Source organism: Lissotriton vulgaris, chromosome 1_1, assembly GCF_964263255.1.
Source record: "Lissotriton vulgaris chromosome 1_1, aLisVul1.2, whole genome shotgun sequence".
NCBI lineage: Eukaryota > Metazoa > Chordata > Amphibia > Caudata > Salamandridae > Lissotriton > Lissotriton vulgaris.
This window is the reverse complement of record NC_141685.1, coordinates 2,067,177,080-2,067,198,058: the sequence shown is the minus strand read 5'-3', so window position 1 is coordinate 2,067,198,058 and position 20,979 is coordinate 2,067,177,080. Positions and strand designations below refer to the sequence as shown.

The 20,979-nt window shown below is 44.4% G+C and overlaps 1 protein-coding gene across 1 annotated transcript in view; it reads left to right on the top strand.

The window, feature by feature from the left end:
• Positions 1-20,979, top strand: part of PIK3C2G (phosphatidylinositol-4-phosphate 3-kinase catalytic subunit type 2 gamma) — a 1,914,223-nt gene that overhangs the window by 1,003,523 nt on the left and 889,721 nt on the right. The window contains exon 13 of the mRNA XM_086920790.1: positions 3,632-3,763. Within this exon, the coding sequence (XP_086776916.1) occupies positions 3,632-3,763 (132 nt within the window). The remainder of the gene's footprint in view (positions 1-3,631; positions 3,764-20,979) is intronic.

Genomic DNA, 20,979 nt, shown 5'->3' with positions numbered 1-20,979 from the left:
CAAGGGGTATACACATTTTTTTTGTTTCCACCTTGCTCCATCAGTACCACAGTTACTCTGCTTCTCCTACAGAATTACACCTCAAAATCGGCTTTTACAACTGCAAGGATAGCTCATGGTTGTACGAAATTGGGTTATTAGTTGATAGGGTGAGAGTGACAATTGAATAAAAAATGCAATCCTTGTAAGGGTGAACCACTAAAGACTCTAAATAAACCTGTGATTAACCCCCTGGTAACTTGGCACAAAACAATTCAGGCTTAACCCCTTCGCAGCGGGGCTAATTCCCTCCAGGCGCGGGGGTAAGGGGGCCGCGCGCGGAGCCACGGTGCTCGTGACAAGCTCAGCTCATCACGCTGCACAGTGCAGCTGTGCTCATGATAAGCTCAGCTCGTCATGACTCCACCCACACAATGAAACGCCCAGCACATCAGGGGAATTATCCCCACGTGGGCTTACCACGGCAGTCATGACGAGCTCAGCTCGTCATGAGCACAACTTCACTGTCCCTCATGACCAGTGGAGCTCGTCATGAGCACCATAGGGGTTAACTTAGAAGCGATGTATAAAGTATTTAAGCAGCACACAAAGTATATTAATAACAATACAACACAAGAAAAATCCCAGATAAATGTAGATATATAGAGTTAATTTTAATAAATCAAAGGATTTATAAATCCATCAGGTTAAAATGGTGCTGAAAAGCAAAAAAGCACCACTCCTGACTATCTGGTTGAACTGGACAGAGTCAAAGCTATATGTTCAGGACAACCGTGATGGAGTGTGGGCCAGATACAGGATCTAGGTTTGCACTGATGGAGGTTTTACCTTCTCAAAGTCTCAGTACATCCAAGGAGCCGCAGATGGAATTTAGCATTGATGGGAGCTGTGAGGAGGTCGATGTTGGCATGAGGAGCAGGTCGCTGCTTAAGCTTTGCGCTGGTAGCGATACGGGTGGCTGCTGACAGTGCAGTGAGCTTGTCATTCCTAGAGCTTCATGTTGGTAGGGAATGTGGGGGTTGTTGCGGTCATGGATGCTTGTTGCATATGCTAAGAGCATGTCATAGTTGGGGCTTGGCATTGCAAGTTATTGCGGACGGTCATTTCTTGATGTGAACAATATGCTTCTCATTGAAAGAAGTGCAAACTTCTGGATTTTAAACTGAAGTTCAGGGGGAGTAACTCTAATGCCAGCCAAAGGTCCAGGACCTGAGGAGGACATCTTGGAGCGAGGCCAGCAGCAGGGCTCAGGCAGGTCTGGTTGGTGATGGTCAGCTGGGCAGTTACATGGATGCCTCAGAAAGCTTTTAGTGCCCCTGACTCAAACAGGTCCGCCAACTGGCCATTTTGGGGAGCATGTAATAAAGGCAAGCAAGTCTAGTCTTCCTTCAGACAGCAGGCTAATCCTTCTTTTGAATCTGTCACAGGAGTATTTTGATGAGCGGTTCTGATTGTTCTGTTATTAAACCCATTGCCAGTCTGGGGGTGGGGGATGCTCCCTTTGTCTAACCTTTCCTCTTTCCTGGATATAGCTCCAAACTGTCTTGGGTAACAAAGGCCAGGCAGGCATAGGTGTGAGCTGCATTTGCCAGGGCAGGACAGGCAACCGTTAGAAGTCAGGAAGAGGGTGGGAATAGCCCTGAGGTTACCCTTTGAAGCTCAACTCAGGAAGGCAGAGTACAACCTCCCAGGATGTTCCACTCAGGAGAGGAACACTCTGCCCCACATCAAAGACTCTTTTGTCACCATGCTTGTAAGGAGTACGCACCACACAGCAGGAAAGCCATTCACAGTCATATAACCATGGAATCTGGCAGAAAACACATTTGGTTTAGGCAGAAAAATACCAGCTTTCAACAAGTGGCATTTTCAAAATAGTAACTAAACTAAAAATACAAATTTACCATTATAGAGGGTTTTAAATTAAAATTGAATGAGTGGAAGAAGTAGTTCTATGTATGTTCCCAAACTGAAGTTAAAACTTAAATGTAATAAGGTAACCCAATGTTAGTCTAAGTGACGGATAGCCTTACAAGAGTGAAAAATGACTCTGGGTGTTTTTGACTGCCAGGACATGTAAAACTGAAGTACACATGGTATACATTTTAAATTCCATACACCCTGCCCTATGGGCCTTTAGGACCTACCGTAGGAGTGACGTGTAAGTATTAAAAAGGAAGGTATGGCGTGGCAAAAAAGATTTTGCCAGGTCAAAATGGCAGTTTAAAACTTCACTACAGGCTGTAGTGGCAGCAGGTCTGAGACATGTTTTACAGAGCTAATTTAATGGGTGGCACAAGGGTGCTGCAGACCATTAGCAGCATTTAATATACAGGCCCTGGGTACATGAAGTGCAAATTATTAGGGACTAACAAGTAAATTAAACATGACAATTAAGTGTAGGCCAATTTGACCATGTTTATGCAAGAGAGCACCAGCACCTTTCCACTGGTTAACCAGTATTAGAGTACAGAGAGTCCTAAAGCCAACAAATTCCTTAAAACAGGGGAGTGAAGGCAAAGGTCTGGAGGAACTACCATGCCAAGGATGTCAGGTCTAACAGCAGAAAGTGCTGTGTAAAAGCTCTCAGCACATACAGTATTTTACAATAAGGCAAATGCTATGTGATTTACTGCAGTAATGCCTACCTCTGAATTTATTGGGGTAGTTTTTAGTCAGAACCCACAAGTAGCACGTAGGCAACATTTACAAGCATGTTGCACATTCATACACTAGTCACAGTGGTTACTTTCTAAAGTACTGTAACATGATTGCTTACCTTAAACATTTCACTGCAGGCTGCTCAGTCAGAGCCCACTTGGGCAGCATGATACAAGGTAAAATATAAAGTATCATTGTACTATATGTTTGGTGCTGTTTTTATGTTGCAGTTATCTAGAGCCCGAACTTGACCCAGTGCCGTTACAGTACTTCACACGAGGCCCAGGGGCGTTACATAAGGGCAGATTGTTTGTTTTCTTCAGGCACAGGGAGATTACCTCGAACATTATTCTCCTTTGCGAAAGTCGGCAGCTGTTACCATTAGGCCACATCTCTTCTCCTGCTGTGTTTGGCAGCACTCCGTAAGGTGTTTTTGTTCATTCTGCCTTGCTGTATATCACTGGCATTGGGGTCAATATTGACAATAGATCTATTTGTGTTTTCCAACAAGAAAGACAAGAAGCATGCCGCTAGAGGTTCCATCCACTGATCTTTTCCATATCAACTTACCAGGTATCTGCATCTCTTGAACATGCCTTAAACTCCTCTTCTCACATACACAAAAACGCACCCAACAGGAAAGGAGAAACACTACAGAGCGACCCCAAGCCACATAATTTGGCCCATCCTCATCCGTCAGTGTTAGCCCTTTTCAAGCCCTCTCTAGATCTACTAGGCTGCAAAAAATGTTTTAGATCCTCCCTTACCCCTTTCCTGCATGAGCTTCCGCTTTACAACCTATGCTTTTTCAGAATATTTGTATTGAATTCACAGTCGAATGATGTTTTGACACAGGGGCCCTGCAAAGCTAAAGTAAGCCAAGATACTGACCGAGTCTAGAAATAAAACTGCGGAAACAGAATCAACATAGAGCGTTTTTAAGAAGATCTACTATACGTTTTTTTTTCAGAATCGACTTTCCGGTACATGTACAAAGCCTTCCTCTTGAAACTATGCTGAATCTAAAGCTGTATGGGACGGGAGTGAACACAGAGAATGCGCACATCCTGGGATGGACATGTCAGCCTCTCTATCAAAACCAGTAGGTAACATTGTTTTAATTGTGTGTAAGTGTGTTGCGAGATTGAAGCTTTAAATGCAAGTCCAATAGAAATTCTAGATTCACTTATGGATTTATTATTTCTATCATAAAGCTATGCGAAAGGAGCCGCCACGCCTTCAGCTCCTTGTGACACACGGCGGCATGCATCCCCCCTCGGCCACACCGTGTGCAGGCGCAGTCACACGGTGAGCTGAAATCCCTGGCAGGGAGGGAGATTCCTGCTCTGGTGTGAACACACTGCCAGTCGGGCTTTAATTAAAATCTCTCGAAGTCATGGACGGCGGCGCCAGATGGGCACCTTGTTGTCGTGGGGGAGTTTAGGCAAAACCGCAGTGACTTTTTAGGCAGAGCAACAAAGGGTCGAAAGCACCCCTCGCCAAGGCCACGGCGCTTTCTCCCTATAAGCTCTCACAATGATTAGCAGTTCTGAGACGATTTGGTATAAAATCGCAAAGGTGTGGCATTATAACAAATGGCATTGACTGGGCCACACGTATGAAGCACTGAACACACAGGACACTGAATATTTATGACCAGTTCACAATAGGCTTGTACTTAAATCGAACAGGAATGGAAAGCAGTAGTCTCTCTCCTAGAGAGAGCGCACCTTGCAGATGCAGTGGCCCTCATAAAAAGTTAATTTTAATGTATATGAACACCAGGAGGCTCCTAAATAGTAATGTGGAGATACCACCTCATGTCTACAGATTTGCAAAAGCAAATATAGCAAGAAACACCCCTCTACTTTGCAATCAAAATATTTAAAAATAAAAATAAAGATTCCCATACATGCAAATGAGGCACCCTTGTATGTGGAATTCTCCTCACTGGTACAGGTGCGAATGGAGTTCGGGCTGATAAAGCAGCCCTGGGCGACAAAATGCTCATTCCATAAGATGTGCTATAAACTTAAGCTGGCGGATGAAAATGTGTTAGCATCACTAGTTTGGCAGGAAATAAACAAACCAGACTCTAGAGTAACTCTCGACCGGTTTCTTCGAAGTTTTACAATCACTTCAAGCTACCAATACTTACCTTACATGCAATGTAATGTTAAGCGTTGTAATGGTATGCGTTGTAAAGGTAGTACGCGATGTAATGGAATGTGTTATAAAGGTAGTTTTTAAACATTCGTTGTAATGGCATGCGTTGTAATGGAATGCGTTGTAATGGATGTTGCGTTGTAAAAAATGTGTTGTAAAGGTATGTGTTGTAAAAGTTTGCGTTGTAACGTCATACATCCACCAGTACACCTACTTCTGGCAGAGGGCTTTAGAACATGTCACTTCTCCAAGATGCATTACCTTGTCAATACCCAGGTCCATGGTGCTACTTGAGTGCATCCACAGCGTCACAAAACTGTGGCAACAGCATTGTGTATGTGGCACAATGGACTTGTGATTCAGCACTGTGCTTTTTTTGCTTGGATGCGTCATCAGATCAGTATTTTATATGTTGTATTACATGACGATTGTGACAGTGGTGCACTCCATTGCCTGTCCCCAGGGGATCAGTTCCTGTAAGGGGTGTGTGTCACACCCCATGCTAGTAGTTTGAGTGTGATCTGCAAGTGGGCATCTTTCGTGATGTGTCTGTCCCTCCATGAAGCATGCTGCCATGATAGTGGTTGTGAGTTCCTGTGCAGGATACTGGACCTTGTCCTGGTGTTAGTGTTTGCACTGGTCACAGGAGGCCCTTGTGCTGCCTACACCAGGGCCCAGTGTCCGATATCTTGTCAGTACTTTCACAGTCCATGTGCATTGAGCATGGTGCATGGGTATGTACCTGGGCCATATGGGTTGAGTGCACCCTTCGTACTCTATACCTTGCACCCTCTCACCCTCCCCCTTGCAGGCTTCTGGCACTCCCCTTGCACCCACCCCTATACTGTTAGGCACTGCTGGGAGTCAAGGCCACACACCCCCACATCACCCCCATACTATTAGGCACTGCTGGGAGTCATGGCCACACACCCCCACACCACCCCATACTGTTAGGCACTGCTAGGAGTCATGGCCACACCCCCCACACCACCCCCATACTGTTAGGCACTGCTGGGAGTCATGGCCACACAACTCCACACCACCCCCATACTGTTAAGCACTGCTGGGAGTCGTGGCCACACCCCCCCACACCACCCCCATACTGTTAGGCACTGCTGGGAGTCAAATGTCACAAAAATATGTTAATATTTCACTTCTGTTCTTGGATTTTCGTCACAATAAAATACACTGAACATAACCTTCACAAAAGTTATTTACAAAAGTTTAAGCTATTACCCTTATAAATTAAAATCACTTTTATATAAGTATTAATTTAAAAAAAATTAAAAACCATTGTAATTTGTAATATCAATACAGCTAAGTCACCTAAATACAAAACATGTTGCGTTACAAATGCTATATGTGTCACATTTGCGAAAGTTATAACTATTGGCATTGTAAATGACAAAGCTATTAATTTAGCTATTTTCAAAACCAACACATAAATAAAAAAAATTGTCATTTGCAAGACCAATAGCTCAAACTTTACTAATGCGAGACCTATTGCATTGCAAATGCTTGTTTTTATATCTGTCAGTGCTTCCTGTTGAGGTTTAATTTTCATGACAGGCACCTAATTGCCTACTTGTAACTATTCTCTGACCCTGCTTCAAGGGTCAGAGCAGGGTCAGAGAAAAGTTGCAAGTAGGCAACGAGGCGCCAGGAAGCACTTACAGGCTTACAGCAGCAGGTGCCTAAATTGAAGTTAATTTCTTTGTAACCCTTTTGTAAAAGGTTACAAAAAATTAGCTTCAACTTTTGCACATGCTGCTGTAACCCTGTAATTGCTTGGCTTAAAATTCGTCCCCGCTGATTCGCGGCTTTTACCGCGATTTCGTGAGATTCGCGGATCCCAAAATCGCGGAAAATCCGCAAATTCCGCGAGCGGAACAAATTTTCAGCCCATGCTTACAACTAGCCTATGGAAGGTCGGGCGTCACTCATTGTGTTTTATGAAACAGCTTAATAATATGACCAAGACGCTTTCACTACAAGAGGATGAAGCCCTATTTGCAAAGAGGGCTTGTGTGGCAGGTCAATAACACTAAGGGCCCAATTATGACTTTGGAGCTGAGAAACCAGGCCTACATCGCCAAAGCCGCGGTCAGACCGCCAGACAGATTAGGAGTTTCTTCCTGTCTGGCGGGCTTTGTTTTTGATGTTTCCATGTCGGTGCCTCAATGAGAATGCCAAAAACAGTTCCTGCATGGCATGGACTGAAACGTTCATGGCATGCAGGAACTGATGTGCATGTACTCAGGGGGGGCCGCATGTTGTGCTCCCCTGTGTGCATCCAGAGGGCGTGAGGCACCAGGGGGGCCATAGGGCCCCCTTTGTTTCCTTATCGCTACGGTTCTCATGGAAGTGGGACTGCCATGAGAACATGGCAGAGAGGAAACTTTTAATATGCCTGGCAGGACCACCACAGTCTCCTGACCTCCGCAACACTGCCAGGAAATGGCAGTTCCAGGGTAGGAGCAGCAGCATATCGTAATAGGGCAGTCAGGAGACCGCCCATGGCGTGTGGATCACCAAACTCATATTCAGGACGTTATTTTGATCATAGGTATGCGCACCACATAAAATCACAGTTTATGCGACTCCGACTAGGCAATCACCAGATGCTGGATATGATGGCACACTGGGTAAACAAAAGACAGGTATGATAACCTGCAGGCTGTGTGGCTTGGCCAAAGAGTCTGTTATTGTCTGCATTTGCCAGGCGCTGCTGATAGAAGAACGAGAAACACTACAAGGCATATACAATCATCTCAAGATACGAACATGTAGACAAGCCCTTAGACAGGACTTCACCATGAGAACACTCAATTAAATGTGCGGTTGGTAAAGTATATGGTAGCATTCATTGCTAAGGTAAAAGCACTGGAGGACCAGATAGAATATTATGAGTCTTGAATATCATGGTAACTGAACTGATTCTCCTGACACCAGACAAGCAGAGCGTATAAAAACGTATTATCATGTCAACATTTCAATTATACCATACGCACTGGAAGCCATATAATCATACTGTAAAATAATTTGCTATTGTATCCAGTTTTAGTAACCAGCTCATAAATTAAGAGCAAATTGGTGGAAAATCTTGACATTGTTTCACACTGTCACTTTAGTACCCACATGTTCAGAATGTAAGATTTGGATTATTTAGTGTAGTTTTTTTTAAATTAAATTATTTTCAAATATGTCTTTTTTTTACTATCTCGTCTTGTAATCTTAATAAGTGTATGACATTCATTTCATAATCTGTGTATGTGCAATGGTTTTAATAAACTATGCACTTTATAAATACATCTGAAACTTGTATGTGGAACTACTTTATTTCTGATTTGCCCCTTCCACTCTTTCAGTGATTATAAACCCTATTTATATACACATATTATGTTCTTATAACTTTTTTATGACTGGTCTTGCCAGCCTAGAGTTTTCCAAAACTATTATACAGAAATACATTGTTATGTGTTTATCTAGGTTCCTGATCGATACTGTGACCTTATGCCCCTATCCGGCTATAAATCCATTTATTCCCTATATTGGCATAACCGTTCAAGTGCGATTTTCAGAAAAGTCATCTCTGGCCTCACACGAACAGAGCCACATTCCAGCATAGCTCTCTGCCACTTCCTTTGCGACCAATTAGTGCAATGACAGGGCAGGAGTCACTATCTGATATTCCTAGATTAACACTCCGAGTTCTTCAACAAGATAAAAACTCAGCAAACCTGGAAATCCCCGCTTGCTGTGTTTTGATTAGTAATGGAACTCTAATGAGCAACTGATAACTATCACTTCCTAGTGACATCTTTAATTGACGTCTTATGTCCAGCAAACTTGCGTCAAACCCGGCACCTGTCAGGTATAAATATTACCAACGTTGCCTTAAGCAATAGCTCGTTGCTCGTTGCCTGTTGTTAGCTGTCTGCAAGACCCCGTGTTGGTGAAGCTAGCACCCTGTTGCTGCAGACTGCTGTCCCCTTGGTGGTGAAGCTACTGATACCATTATCGCTGCCAAAGCGCGAACGATGGTGCAGTACGCTTAGGAGCTGAACAGCCGTCCCTCTGCGAAGACATCCAGCAGATTCCAGCTGGCCGCGGACGCTGTCCCCCCTCCTTCCTCGACGCGCTGAAGAGAGCCGCTGCCTTTCTCCTGCAGAGAAATCCAGCTCCAGCGTTTCCGGTCTACCCTTGCGGGTGACTGGGATACCGAGTGCCCCCTGAAGGAAATACCAGACTTCCATCATTCTATTCAGAGGTATGGTGTTGACTAAACCCTTAGACGAGAATTCTTGAAGCAAACCTTGGCAAAACCAACTTAACTTAAAGCTACTTACTTACTCCCCTTCCACGTGTTAGGCTTAGGTCAGGCACACTGGGTTAGGCATAGTTAGAAGCACCAGTTGAGTATGTTAGCCTAATGTATATATGACTGTATATATGTTTTATTACTTTTAAACCATTGTATGGCTAAGAAACCATATCAATGCTTTTACAGTTCTATTTCGCAATCCTTATCTTACTGTACGTACTTTTTATAATAACAAGTCTTGCAATTGTGGCAATTCATTTCTCTTGTACGAGAAGAAAGACTGTTCAATAAATGTTAACCTTTATTGACAAACGCCCGTCTCTCTATTCTCTACATCTCGTGAAAGTAAACTGCACTAAACTGACTGAGTGAAATACATGTCTATTGTTTCACACGACCCTAGAGATTGACTCTTAATCTGAGGAGCAAAGTTGGCATGTAGCTGAATCCCTTCTTGTCTGTGCCAGGGAATCTGATCACTTCCCATGCAGAGAAGAAAGTTTCCAGTGACCTCTGAGCTAGTTGGTAACACACCCAATTAAGTTTAGCATAGTCAGTGGAGGCCTGGAATATACGCAGTTACACGTCGATACTACTGTTTATGTTATTCCAATGCGCAGGGCCTAGTGGGAAACTAGGAACTACACTACATGGCGCCCAACGTTTGGTAAGGCGATAAACTAACGCAAGACGTTAGAGTAACTCAGTCGTGCATATTTCACAGACCCCTTTCTCCCGTAAATACTCCAATAGACGTCTGGAGTGGGTGAAAGGTTAAAATCCGCCCGACCTTAGTAGGAAGAGATTCCTATGTAAAGCTCCGGTTTATTCAACATTTAAGGATACAGTGTTCCAAAATATTGTGCACCTAATCTTTGTCTCCTTGGAGACCTACTCTGCAAACCTTGCATTTTTACAATGCCAGAAAATAACGGAACCACTGGGGCCGCAGCAGATGCGACTCAGTAAGGTCCCGAACACACAGACCCGGATGCAATTATCATCCCGGTCCACTTAAGAAGATCTATAACTTTAAAACTTATAGAAAACGGACTGACACCCCAAGGTGGTACAGTAATTTTCGTGATAGAGGCTCACGAGTATCGGCAGACAGAGGTATTCTATTCATGGATAAACTTTCCAGCGGTAAACGCTAGAACAAAAGAGTTTCACTATTACAAAATAGAGAAACCTCTGGAAGAGTACGCTCCTTTCGAGGAGATTGAAATTCCACTTAAATTTCAAGAGCACCTGCTCTGGTTTAATGGCGCCCTAAAACACAATGATCACATAACTAGGCTCGGTCCTCTAGGTAGACCAGGAGCCACGTGGCCGGTTCTAGCCAGCTACACACCACATCCTGACATTGTAAAAATGTCTAAGGAAGAGCTGTTAGTACAGCTCAAAACACTAATTAAAATACATAGGCAATTAGTACAATATGTAATGCGGACTGCAACAGTCCAACCAGCTGTTAATACACCACAGCTGACCCCTCATCAGGGGAACACTAATAAAATCACATCACAGAACATACAGTCATGTCTGGGTAAAACACCCGTAAAACGGGAACAAATTCCTTTCTGGTTAGCACAGAAAATCACTCAAATAGAGGCAGTATTTCCTGATACTACCCCTATTGAGAAACACAGAATCTTGACCATCTGCCTTCCTATGGGAATCGCACCACACGTGGAGGACTGTGACACTTGGGGTACAGTCTTTGCTTCCATTTACACAAAAACACACGGTGTTCCGTCTATGGCGGTAATACCAGAAGTGCTAAAACAGATTAAAAATGAATTCGGTCCAGAGCCCGCTTTAAATCTAGGTATGAAATTACTGAAAGACTTCAAGCAGGTCTCGGCTATATTATTAGCCAACATTAAAGGAGAAGCAGCATCTGTGGCGATCCACCAGAAGTTGAGGGAAACAGATATAAAAGATCCTGTTGAGCTTGCAAAAATCATAGAAAAATGCTATGAAGAATTAGGTAGAGACAGCTTGGGTGGGAAACCGGTAAAGCCCCAACTGCTCGAAAATCCTGAAAAAGTATTTATTAAAAATAATTTAAACACTCCTAAAAAGAGCTGGGATGGAAATAAACAATCCACTCCCAAGGAAAAAGTTTTCCAGTCCAGAGGAAGGTCTCCTCACCCTGAGAGATGGTCCCTAATGGGTATCTCTAAGGTGCGACCAAGCATCCCCGGTGGTCTGGGGGGGCCGTTGTGAAGATGAGGCAAGCTAATGCCCAGAGTTGCCGAGTGTGGTCCCTGACTGGAGTAGGCACCGAGGCGAGAATTATCGAGCCCGCTGACCATGGTCCACGACCCTGCCGCGTCGGGAATCGAACCCTGGTCCCGGGCCGTCCTCTGCTTACGGGTCTGCCGCCTCTAACCAGTGAGCCACACCACTCCATTACTTCTACTTCAGCTTGCCCAGCTCTTCTCCTTGGCAGAGCTTCCTCTTACACGGGAAGTAATCTAAAGTTCTGGGGTCTGGGCCTCAATATTTATTCCACATTTTCCTTTGTTCTCTTGTGGCAGAGAAACTCTTAGATCAGTCGAAACAAGTTTTGTCCTCTCTGGTCAAGCTTCCTGGCAGAAGGTGGAGACAGAGTTGTGTAAGACAGACCAGGCCTATTCAGGTACAAGTACATCTCCTCCCACTACTCTAATTGCAGCCCAGGTTTATTCAGCCCGGCCCGGACTCATCCAGGAAAGGCAGGACACACCTCAATCCCCCAGTGGCTGTCCACCGTGAATGCACATCCCCAGCTCCAAAGCCAGATACTCAATCCACACACCAGCAGAGACACATAAAATGGCTAAGCAAGAAAATGCCCCCTTTCTAAAGTATAAAGGGGGTGGGCTCAAGACTAGTAGCTAGATAGGGCCTAATCAAAGTAACACAACAAAGAACCTAGCTACTATTTTATGTGCTGCTATCTATTTGAACAGACAAGGCGCCTCTTTTTTTGATTTCATTGGCCCTGGTTATTTCACCATTATTTCATATTTAATTATATCATTTCAACATACACGTCTGAAATGGGAAATACACTAATTGTTTCAGACAAATAGCATATAGTATATTTCCCATTTCAGACTTAAAATTCAACTTGACTGGGAATGGCTAAAAAAATATGTAATTAGGCAGGCCCTAAGACCCAGGCCTGAGGTCACTAATTGACTGATCACAGGTGGGGTGGCACATAGCCAGCAGACAAATGCAGGAACAGGAAATCTCAGATCGATCCCACAGATAGGTGCATGAACACTACAGTGATCCAGGGAGATTGACCCTAATAAAGCACACATTGCCGGAAGGGTGGGCACGTTCCCAAAACACCATAAAGTCAGATGCCACATGAAGTTAGGAACACTTAGCCATTCAGGACACAGCACACAGTTCACGCAGTGATCATTCTTTGCATTTGACGTTACCCATTGTGTCTACACAAGGTCGAGACCCACCGGGATTCCTGTTGCTTGTCAAGAAGTTGTAAACCTGTCAAATGGTCTTCCTCGTCATTTCTACAAGTAATCCTGGTGTCCAGAGAGAATCAATCTCCACATTTTGAATTTACATCAATTGGAGGATATTGTCTGTTGCCTCATTCCTGCCTTGGCACAGGTTGTGGAGATCTATGCCGGTATTGGCTTTCGCTTCCTCCTGTGCAGCATTTTTAGGATATTTCCCCTGATGCCTTGTGTTTGAGTTCTATGGAAATGGCCACAATATTCCTCTATATACCGATGCTGTCGGGGTGGTGAGGTCTTCTCCTGGCTGCCGTCTCCTACCACCACTGACGACGTTGTCGGTGAAGTGAAATCTTACCTGGTTTCAGTCATCAGCTGCTACGGCTTTCTATGCAAATTCTGCTGAGCTTTCCTGTGCGGCTCCAGTCCTCGCCTGGCTGCCATCAGTCATCCCTGCAGTCACCTGAGCTTTCCGGTGCGGTTTCTGTTCACGCCTGGCTTCCATCAGTGTTCCTCCAGCCTTTCGTGCTGGCACAAGAGACGTTTCCACCAGTGCGGCCCCTCATCATGAGGTAAACCGGACTTTCCTCACGGCAGTTCCTCCTCGGGTGTGCATCCGACTCCCCAGCCGTAGGGCAGCCGGTACTGTGAGCTGTTTTTCTTCAAAGCACCGCCCGAGACAGCAAGTCATTTCCTCGTGGTTAGGGCGCTCCAGCATTTGTGTTGTGATTGTGGACGTGTTCATTCTCCCCTTCATTGGAGTTGAGAAAGCGCCTCCATTGGCCTGGTGCTGTATTTGCGACAGCGTTCTCTCCTGCTTGGGTGACATTTTACACTACTTTATTTTTGCATGTTTTGGGTGAAAAAAGTGTAACCTGTTCTTTTCTCCCTCCGATGTTTGCCACTTGGTGTGTCATTACACGGTGACACACTCACCTCTGAGTCTTTTTGTTCCTTTTGCGCTTCACCAGCTGTGCCTGCTTGGGTGACGTTTTACTCTACTTTACATGTTGTATGTATTAGGTGATTATAGCATAACCTGTTCTTTTTAATCCGAACCTTGCTTTGTGGTGCGTCTTTACACAGTGACACACTCGCCCCTGAGACCACCTAATCTTTCTACAGTGCATGTGGTACAGTTTGAATTAAGTACTATTACAGTGTGATTGTCATGCTTTTTTCAAGGTCACACCGTGCAGATGTTCTTCTGATTTGCATTTCTTCATTGTGTGCCATGTGCATTTCCTTTCACCACATCGCCTGCCTTACCTGCTCCCTTCATTTATATTTTTGGCATAAAAAATTAGAATTCCAGTAAGACCTTGGTGCTCCCATTACTCTTTTCAATCTTGTCACTATGCGTGTGTCAATATGTTTTTCCAGTGATTTGTGATCCAGGTGCATTTGTTTTCTTGTTATTATGGTACCTATTGTCACCTATTCTGGGTGGATCTTCTACTTAAGCCAAATCTAGGTGACGGTAAGTTACAATCTTGTGCACTTCTAGATTGGTAAGTTTGCTATCCTATCAGTGATTATCTGTATTCAAGTGCATCCCTAGCTATTTGTGAATTCAACATTTATCATATCCAGTAGTAAGTACTTGTCTTTTTGTTACTCATTTACTATGGCTGCGTCATCCATGAGTCAACTGCCTTCCTTTTTAAATGAAATTGGTGATCCTGAAATTCATTGGAAGGATTGGATTAATTTGTTTGACTCTTCCCTTATTGCCATCGGAGGGAAAAGTTCTCTGCTGTCCATAAACAACATGTCCTGTTACACAAATTAGTTGTTCAAGGTAGGAAAATTTACGATACCTTATCTGATCCTGAGCTGGAAGATTATGAAGTTGACATGGATGTGTTTAAGATCGCTCTGTTGAAATTAGAAACTTATTTTGGTGACAAGGTGAATGTTGTCCTAGAGCGGCATAAGTTTTTTACTCGAGTTCAGGGCAAACAAGAGTCAGTCACAAACTATGTAGCTGCACTCAGAGGCCTTACTCAATTATGTGAGTTTGGCCAACTGAATGACTCCCTCATTAGGGATCAGCTAGTCTGGTGTACTCACAACAGCCGCATAAAAGAGAAGCTTTTGTCAAAAAAACCCTCTTTAAAAGAAACTATTAGTAAAGCACAATCTATAGAACGCACAGCAAAGTGCATTTTGGAAATGAACCCACCCAAAGAGCCAGTCTGTAGTGTAACCAACTCGAATGTGCTCTTGATGACAACAGAGATGGTGAGATTTATAAGATCAGAACCAGAGATGGGAAGGTTGATAAACCGGTAGTGTGACTGAAGGTTTAAAATGTTTCAGGTGCGGCAGCAGCAATCATTTTGCGAATAATGTCCATTGCACCGCACGTAATGGAACATGTATGAAGTGCAATAAAAAGGGTCATTTTGCAAGAGTGTGCACAGAGGGGGAGAACAATCAGTTGAAAATGGTTTGCAGTGGAGAGGAACACTCTCCTAAGTACATATTCCAAGTGAAAAATGTTGATGGTAATACGTCTATGTTTCTTCCCAAACAAAATAAGTATCCTGAATGTACAATTCTTTTGAACAAAAAAACATTGGTTGTTTATGCGGATTCATGTTCTCTAATTACTTCGATTAACCAGAATGATATGAAGGACCTATTTGGTATGTCAAGTCTTAACGTGTTGGAACCTAACATATCACCTTTTCGTTATGCTAATGAATCCATACCCCTGGTGGGCATGGTAGAAATGTGTATAGATTTCAAGGGAAGATCCACAATTGGAAATGTGTATATTGTAAAAGAAGGTTCCAATCTATTAGGTTGGCACCATCAAAGGGTGTTAGGTATCCTGCTGGACCCCAACAACGTAGATCAAGTCTGCCTGGGAACAATTGACAAGGAATTCTATCGGGCTCTAGATGGGTCCCAAGAGGGGCTTTTAGTAAAAAGTTACAGTGAGATCTGTGTTAATAACAAAGTTTATGGTTCGGCGGGTTGGAGGAAAATACTCATAACCTATTGTCCGCCTTGCTAGAGAATGAAAAGAGAAGTTTTCTGCCTGATGGTGAAAATGTAAACACATCCAGTGATCCAGATACAGTACCAGGTATCCCATGGACTAAACTTGCCTTAGACGTAATTGGTCCTTTACACCAGTTAGGATCCCAAATGAAATTCATGTTCTTGCTCATCGATTACACTTCCAAGAGGATCAAGTACAAATTTGTTTTGGATGCCACTACCGGCAACCTCATTGATTGTTTGAAAGATTGTTTCACTTGTGAAGGGGTGCCAGAGACCATAGTCACTGAGAACAATGCGATTTTCTCTTCTAGCGAAATTGGAAGGTTCATTGATAATTTAGGGATCAAACACGAAACTGCCAACAGGTGCTCATCCATAGCCAAAGAGCTAATCGACAAGTCTACCCAAATAGCTGTCAAACATATTCGTTTGGCTCTTGACAACAAGCTAGATGTGGATAAAACTATAAAGGATGGTTTATGGACATATCACACTTCTCCCATTGGGGGAATGACAATCTCCCCTTTTTCCTCCATCAGGAGGAAAGATCCATGGTATCACAACAATCTTCTTGGCACTACTTTGTGTTAGCCCCCAGTGTTCTACCTTTAGGGTGTTGTTAGGGTTTCCTATGTTATAGGGATGTTACAGACACTGTACATTAAATATTATTTCCCCGTCATGTTTTATCTACCTGTGGGTTATGTTTTAAACCCTTTTTTTTGTACCTCCATTATGGGGTTATACATTTATTGCTTGAATTGTTTATTTCTTTCTATGTTGGTCGAAGGGAGATGTGTTGTAATCCTCCTTCACCATGGTTTCCTCCACCCCTTTGGTATGTTTCTCTCTGTTTCCCCCTCTCCAAATGAGAATGTAACTAAAATAAGAGTATCCTGTATGTGAACCATAAGTGAGACTCGCATATGCAAGAATGAACAAACTAACATCAGGGAAAAGAGGAGAAGGAGAATGGAAAGCTAACACAAGGAAGTGCTATGCCTAGCAGACATTCCTAATCTCTGCAGTTTTTTTCTTCTTGACTGAAGAATCAAACTACAAGTGGCCTTAATGATAGTAGACACTGTGGTATCTGTGGCAACAATTCACTTAAGAGATAAAATAGACCAAAGAGCCGCCTTGCAGATAATCTTGCATTAAGGTAGTGCAATGAGTCGCCCGGTGTACAGGGGGACGGCAAGGACATGGACTGGTGGACATGTACTGATAAGGATTCCCTTCATCCTTCCTCACAGGACGAACAGTGCTCGTGGCACGCACTTGCTGAAGAAAATCAGTCCGGCCCCTTTAACTGGCCGTGTGTCTCGGACGAAGGCCACTCCCACAATGACGTGTACTTCACCGCATTGGATAAGACGCCGGATTTCCAGGTAGAGGCGTGTGACATCACCGGAGGAGGAAAGAGCCCAGCGGAGGAGTGGGTGACGAACCGGCGAGAGAACGGAGCTCCGGACAACGAGCCAGGACGAGAAGCAGACGTGCGCCAGGAAGAAGCAGACGTACTACGAACCGAAGCAGACGAGCCAGGAGGCTACCGGGACTGCGTTACGCCGTGCCACACTCCCGAGGGAGGAGTGTGGCTTCGACAGGTACCGGACAAGTTTACGAGCTGGGTGGGGAGAAGGGGATTGTTCCCACGTTAGAATACCCTCAGCTTCTAGTGATCCCGCACCCCCCCTGAACCCTTTAAAATTACCCTACCTCACTACTTATCACTGTATCGGCAAGGCAATGCACTAAAGGTGTCCCTCACTTCCCTGGTGACCACGAGTAAACGAACGAGGACGGAAAAGTAATTAGTCCTTTCTTTGTTTTGTTCTTTTTCTGGTCATCCTGAGAGCTGCCTCCCTCGAAAGCCCCGACCCAGGGCAAGACGGTCCTTGGATAAACGGCTGACCCAGTAGGCACCACGGACCCAGCAGAGTTCGCCAAAGAAAGACTGACTTTAAGAAAAAAGAAACTGTACATGAAAATAAAACCCGCTTTGCCCAAACCTCGTGTCCAGCCCATTACTGACTCCCCTTTACAGGTAGATAGGGTTAGTTTTAATCTATTTTAGTAAATAATTTACAATGTACCATGGAATTGATGCTTGAGGCACGGGTGAACAATGGAGGCGGACAAGTTGACTGTGGGAGGAGTTGGTGTCACCTAAAGCACATTCTGTGTTCACCAACTAAAGTGTTTCCTTGTTGGACTATAAAGAAGGGACATATAAGTATGTTCTCAGCATTTTCATGACAAAACTTATTCGAGTTCCTGTGTAGAACCTCCTCCCCCCAACACACCCCATCTACAGCAACCCATCACATAGTCCAATAGGCACATCGCCTCCTTTCCTTTGTTTGAGACTGTGCCATTAAAGACAACTCTTGAAGTCATTTTATCATCCGTCTGAGCATACGTTTATAACTTATTCAATTATGGGCTGGGGGCAAGGCAGTAGCATGGTAAAGATCAAATGAAATGGGCTTTCAGTAATTTGCAGGTTACTATAATCTGAACACTGTGTCGATGCCTTTAGAGAACGGAGCCGTTTTCGCTTAATATTACAGAAGCAACAGACACCTTATTAAGGCTTCAGAAATGCATTCCTTTGGGCAATTTGGAAGAGATAATGACTCCTGCTGTGCTCATTGGTCCGCATTGTACTGCCTTTTAGAATGCAATTTACTTTGAAATGGGATTCCTTAGCAGGAGTGAGTGGCGCTGGGGTTTTTTGTAGTCTTTCTAAGTGAAATCCTCATGTGAATTCAGCAGACCTTGAGCTGGCCTTGCTGAGATTTTAGATCAATGGACGTTTGATCCAATTCGTTTTTCGATAGGAACAAGAGGTTGGAATATGTGGTTCCTTTAATTAATTAGGCTGATATCTAGCCAATCTGAATATAGCATTGATCAAAAACAATAGTACTGGCTTGCCATAAGGAACACCATATATGTCTGGCGTGAGACAGCTTTATCTGTTCGCTAAAGCTCATTCATCAAAAGATAACATCTAGAGAGGGGGCTTTGGCTCTGGAAATGTTTTGATCTGTTTATGGGCGTTTGTTTGAGCGGTCATAACGGATGCACACGTTGTTAATATGGACTCCATGACAAATATAGCAGAACAGTGTTTTATTTGGTGATCTTTCTCAGAAATCAAATACAATAGGAAAAGGCTCTACATTGTGAACTTTATGAAAAATAGAGACTTTTACTTGTTTTACACTGAGAGACTTTGTTACATTGATCTCTTGTTCATGAGGGGAAGGAGCGGTCAGATTTTCATTATGTACACTTATAATATTATGTTTAGTATTTATTTGTGTGTGAATTCAATACTCTTTTCTTTTTAAATTATACACACGATTGCTGGACACAGATGCATTGTATGTTATTATGTGCTTTGCAGATTTCAGTATTTCTCACCCACTCTGCCACACAATGCAAGTCCTAGACTGCTCTCCTTCAATACTCTGAATGCCAGATACTGAGGTTGCTTGGTGCTCAGCTTGGGTGCAATAGTGAGTGGGCCCCAGGTACTACATGTGAATTGATACAATTGGAGCCCATAACCCCCTGATTTTCATTGGACCCCCACAAACGAATTCCTGCATGCCCACATAAAGTGCAAAGGAGGTGCATTTTTATTGCCCTCAGCCCGAGAATAAACAGTGCTTGTTAATGTATATTTACGCCAGCACCCCTTTTCTGACAACCTAGTCTTCAAAAGCCTTAATACTGGTCACAGCTGAAAATACAGCATTACCTAGTTGCAAAGGATGTGCTCACTGCAGCAAGGTTGGTCCTTGGATAGCTGCCAAGTCCAAACATAATGACCCAGCAGCGTATGGAGTGGGATGTGTGGGTTGCAATAAAGAAATGGTTGCACTTTTGGTCACCTGTTTCTTTTGGTGAGGGGACTTGGGGATTAGCATTGGAAAACATTGCTCCCACTAGAACAAGATCCACATCCATCAAATTAACAGCACACTATTTACAACACTCACTCCCCAAATAGAGAAGCTGTCTGACACCCCCTCCCCTCAGCCTCAACCCACTCTGGATCACTTCCCTCCTTTGGACCTTGCCACTCTAGAAACCATAGCTCGGAAAGTAAAGACCGGCTCACCTGACGACCCAGCCCCTCCAGACATCTTAATGTCAGCTTCCCAAATCACTCTCCCAATCATCAGGGATGTACTCAACGCCTCCATTGCCTCCGGCACAGTTCCGCTAGCCTGGAAACGAGCCATGGTCCGCTCACTATTAAAGAAGCCTAATCTGGACCCGCTGGACCTCAGCAATTACTGGCCCATCTCCCTGCTCCCGTGGCTGAGCAAGATCTTAGAAAAATTCATTAACCACCATCTGGTCACGTTTCTAGAAGACGCCTAGTTGTTGAACCCTTCCCAAACGGGTTTTAGACCCAAGCACGGGACCGAAACCGCTCTCCTCATGGTCACGGAGGAATCTAGAAAAATCCTGGATCAGGGAGGATCAGTGGCAGTGATCCTCCTTGATCTCAGTGCAGCCTTCGACACGGTCAGCCATGACACCCTGCTGCACCGTATGTCCAGCATCGGCATTAAGAACAAAGCCTGGCTTTGGTTTAAATCCTTCCTGGAGGACAAGTCCTTCCGAGTCTTTGACGGTGAAGCGATGTCCACCAGTAGACCACTGAGGTGCGGAGTCCCCCAAGGCTCCTCTTTAAGTCCCGCCTTGTTCAACATCTATATGAGGCCACTGGCCGATATCGTCCACCGCTTTGGGATTAAGATCATCTCTTACGCGGACGACACACAGCTGGTGGTCTCACTGGCGCAGGTAGCCCACACACCTGCGTCAGATGGACTGAGAGACAGCCTAAAAGAAGTAAAGAGCTGGATGTCCTCATCATCTCTTAAACTGAATGGGGACAAGACGGAGCTGATGCTGCTGGGCCCCTCCGAACCCCTCCTCTTCAACTCTCTGTGGCCCTCTGATCTAGGCCCCCCTCCAACACCCAAGGACAACATCAAGAGCATTGGGGTATGGTTGGACAGCTCCCTCTCCTTCAAGACTCAAGCCACTAAACTCTCTGCAACCTGCTTTGGCATCGTGCCCCTCCTTCCTATGGAGGCCAAGCAGGTAGCAATAAAGGGCTTGATACAGTCGCGCCTAGATTTTAACAATGTGCTATACCTTGGCGCCCCAGACTACACCCTTTGTAGACTGCAGACGGTACAGAACTGTGCGGCCCAGCTCTTGCTCGATCTCCCCCGCAAACAATCAGTAAGATCTGGTCTGGTCAACCTTCACTGGTTGCCTGTACGTCAAAGAATT